The sequence below is a fragment of the Salvelinus sp. IW2-2015 genome, linkage group LG4q.1:29 (genome assembly GCF_002910315.2).
Source record: "Salvelinus sp. IW2-2015 linkage group LG4q.1:29, ASM291031v2, whole genome shotgun sequence".
Lineage (NCBI taxonomy): Eukaryota > Metazoa > Chordata > Actinopteri > Salmoniformes > Salmonidae > Salvelinus > Salvelinus sp. IW2-2015.
In genome coordinates, this window is record NC_036842.1 from 38,458,863 (window position 1) to 38,460,740 (window position 1,878).

Sequence of the window (1,878 nt, forward strand, 5' to 3'; positions counted from 1 at the left end):
ACCACAGAGAGCGAGATGTAGTGAGGAGAGAAGGAGGAGGGGGTGTTAGCCTTAGCTGTGGGTGCTGCTCCACTTTAATACAGAGAGGAGAGAGAGGGAGAGAGAGAGGGGGGGTTACCTTCAGCTGTGGGTGCTGCTCCACTTTAATGAAGAGAGTGAGGAGAGAGAAGGAGAAGGAGAGAGGGGGGGTTACCTTCAGCTGTGGGTGCTGCTCCACTTTAATGAAGAGAGTGAGAGAGAGAAGGAGAAGGAGAGAGGGGGGGGTTACCTCAGCTGTGGGTGCTGCTCCACTTTGAGCTTCTGCCAGCCCCTCAGACTCCACTGGCTGGGATAGCTAGGATCTGCTTCTGCTGCAGTAGACCAGGAAGGAGACCAGAGTTAGGAGGGAACAGAACTCACATAACCCCTGCCTTGGTTTGCCTTAGATCCAGGTGTCTGAACAGAAACCTGGTGATACTGACTACAGTGCTGCTGACACATCAAACAATATACCACCTGAAATATTAAASACATGAATATGTTTCTGTTAGTAAATTATCCTATCATCTTGCTAAATGTGCAGCAAAGAATGATCCAACAACTGTCATGTCTCAATGCTTGAAGTCACATACATTTTTAGATTRATGTAACTACACAAGTCAGTTAAGAACAAATGTTTATTTACAATGAAGGCCTACACCAGCCAAACCCTAACAACGCTGTGCCAACTGTGCACCACCATATGGGACTCCCAATCACGGCCGGTTGTGATTTGCAGCCTGGATTTGAACCAGGGTGTCTGTAGTGATGCTTCAAGCACTGAGATGCAGTGCCTTAGACCACTGCGCCACTCGGGATCCCAGAACAGAATGAGAAAGGAGTCTTCATAAACTCTGCCAAACACAACAAGTGGATCCAAAACCTCAATTTAATACAGCCGTTTTGGGAACAAGGCTTTAGAGTGACTAGAAGGATATACCATCTGATGAAAATTGCCATGGCCAAAGCAAAAAAAACAACAGAGTTTTGATGAAACTATGATATTGTTGTATTCCACCCAACATCTGCCACCAAGAGTGCTGGTCTTGCTACAAGATGAACAAAGATCGATTTWCAGTGAGCCTGGCTAGAAATGACTCCATCACAACAAAGGATAAACGTTGCCTATTGATTTGTCATTAGACCAATGTGCTACAGATGTTAGTTACGTGCTCTACTGATGTTTACGATCACACAATGGATAATTACTGCCGAATTGGTCTCAGGGCACTATTGAAAATTAGATGTATTTATTTATCCCAGAGGAATTAGAAAAAAAATACAAATACATATGTGCACAGAAAAATCATGATTTATATTCATGGTCAAAATTCACAACAGGTTATTTRTCAAAACAATCTGGACATTATTTTGGGACAAACACTCATTCATATGTTCAGTTTTTGATCCAAGAAAAATCTAAAAGATCAACAGATTTATGGTAGTGATTTCCCCCCCCAAAAAAACTTTACGATCGTTAAGAATTGCTTTCCAAAAGTACCGGAAAGAGAGAGAGAGTTCATCTTATAGGAAACCACACTTTGGCACATAGAAGCCCAAACATAGCTGCTGGACAAGTTGAGGTCACTCACATGGTCGGTGTCTCAAAACGCCACCCTATTCCCTATATAGTGCACTAGTTTTGACCAGGGCTCATAGGTCTCTGGTCAAAAGTAGTGCACTATATAGGGGATAAGCTGCTATATAGGGGATAAGCTGCTGATAAGAAGGCCCCGGTCACCAGACAACACATCAGCTGTGTCCTACTGAAGGTCCCGGTCACCAGACAACACATCAGCTGTGTCCTACTGAAGGACCCGGTCACCAGACAACACATCAGCTGTGTCCTACTGAAGGACC

General features: G+C 44.1%; 1 protein-coding gene and 1 long non-coding RNA gene across 2 annotated transcripts in view; both read right to left on the minus strand.

Moving 5' to 3' along the window:
* The window catches only part of ror2 (receptor tyrosine kinase-like orphan receptor 2), a gene marked incomplete at its 5' end in the record, with an annotated part of 50,178 nt that extends 50,035 nt beyond the window's left edge, over nucleotides 1–143 (minus strand). The window contains one exon of the mRNA XM_070439620.1: nucleotides 119–143. Coding sequence (XP_070295721.1) covers nucleotides 119–143 — 25 coding nt within the window. The remainder of the gene's footprint in view (nucleotides 1–118) is intronic.
* A 4-nt stretch (nucleotides 144–147) lies between these two features.
* Nucleotides 148–1,878, minus strand: part of LOC139027537 (uncharacterized) — an 89,424-nt gene continuing 87,693 nt past the window's right edge. The window contains exon 3 of the long non-coding RNA XR_011479645.1: nucleotides 148–310. This is a non-coding gene — a long non-coding RNA (uncharacterized lncRNA). The remainder of the gene's footprint in view (nucleotides 311–1,878) is intronic.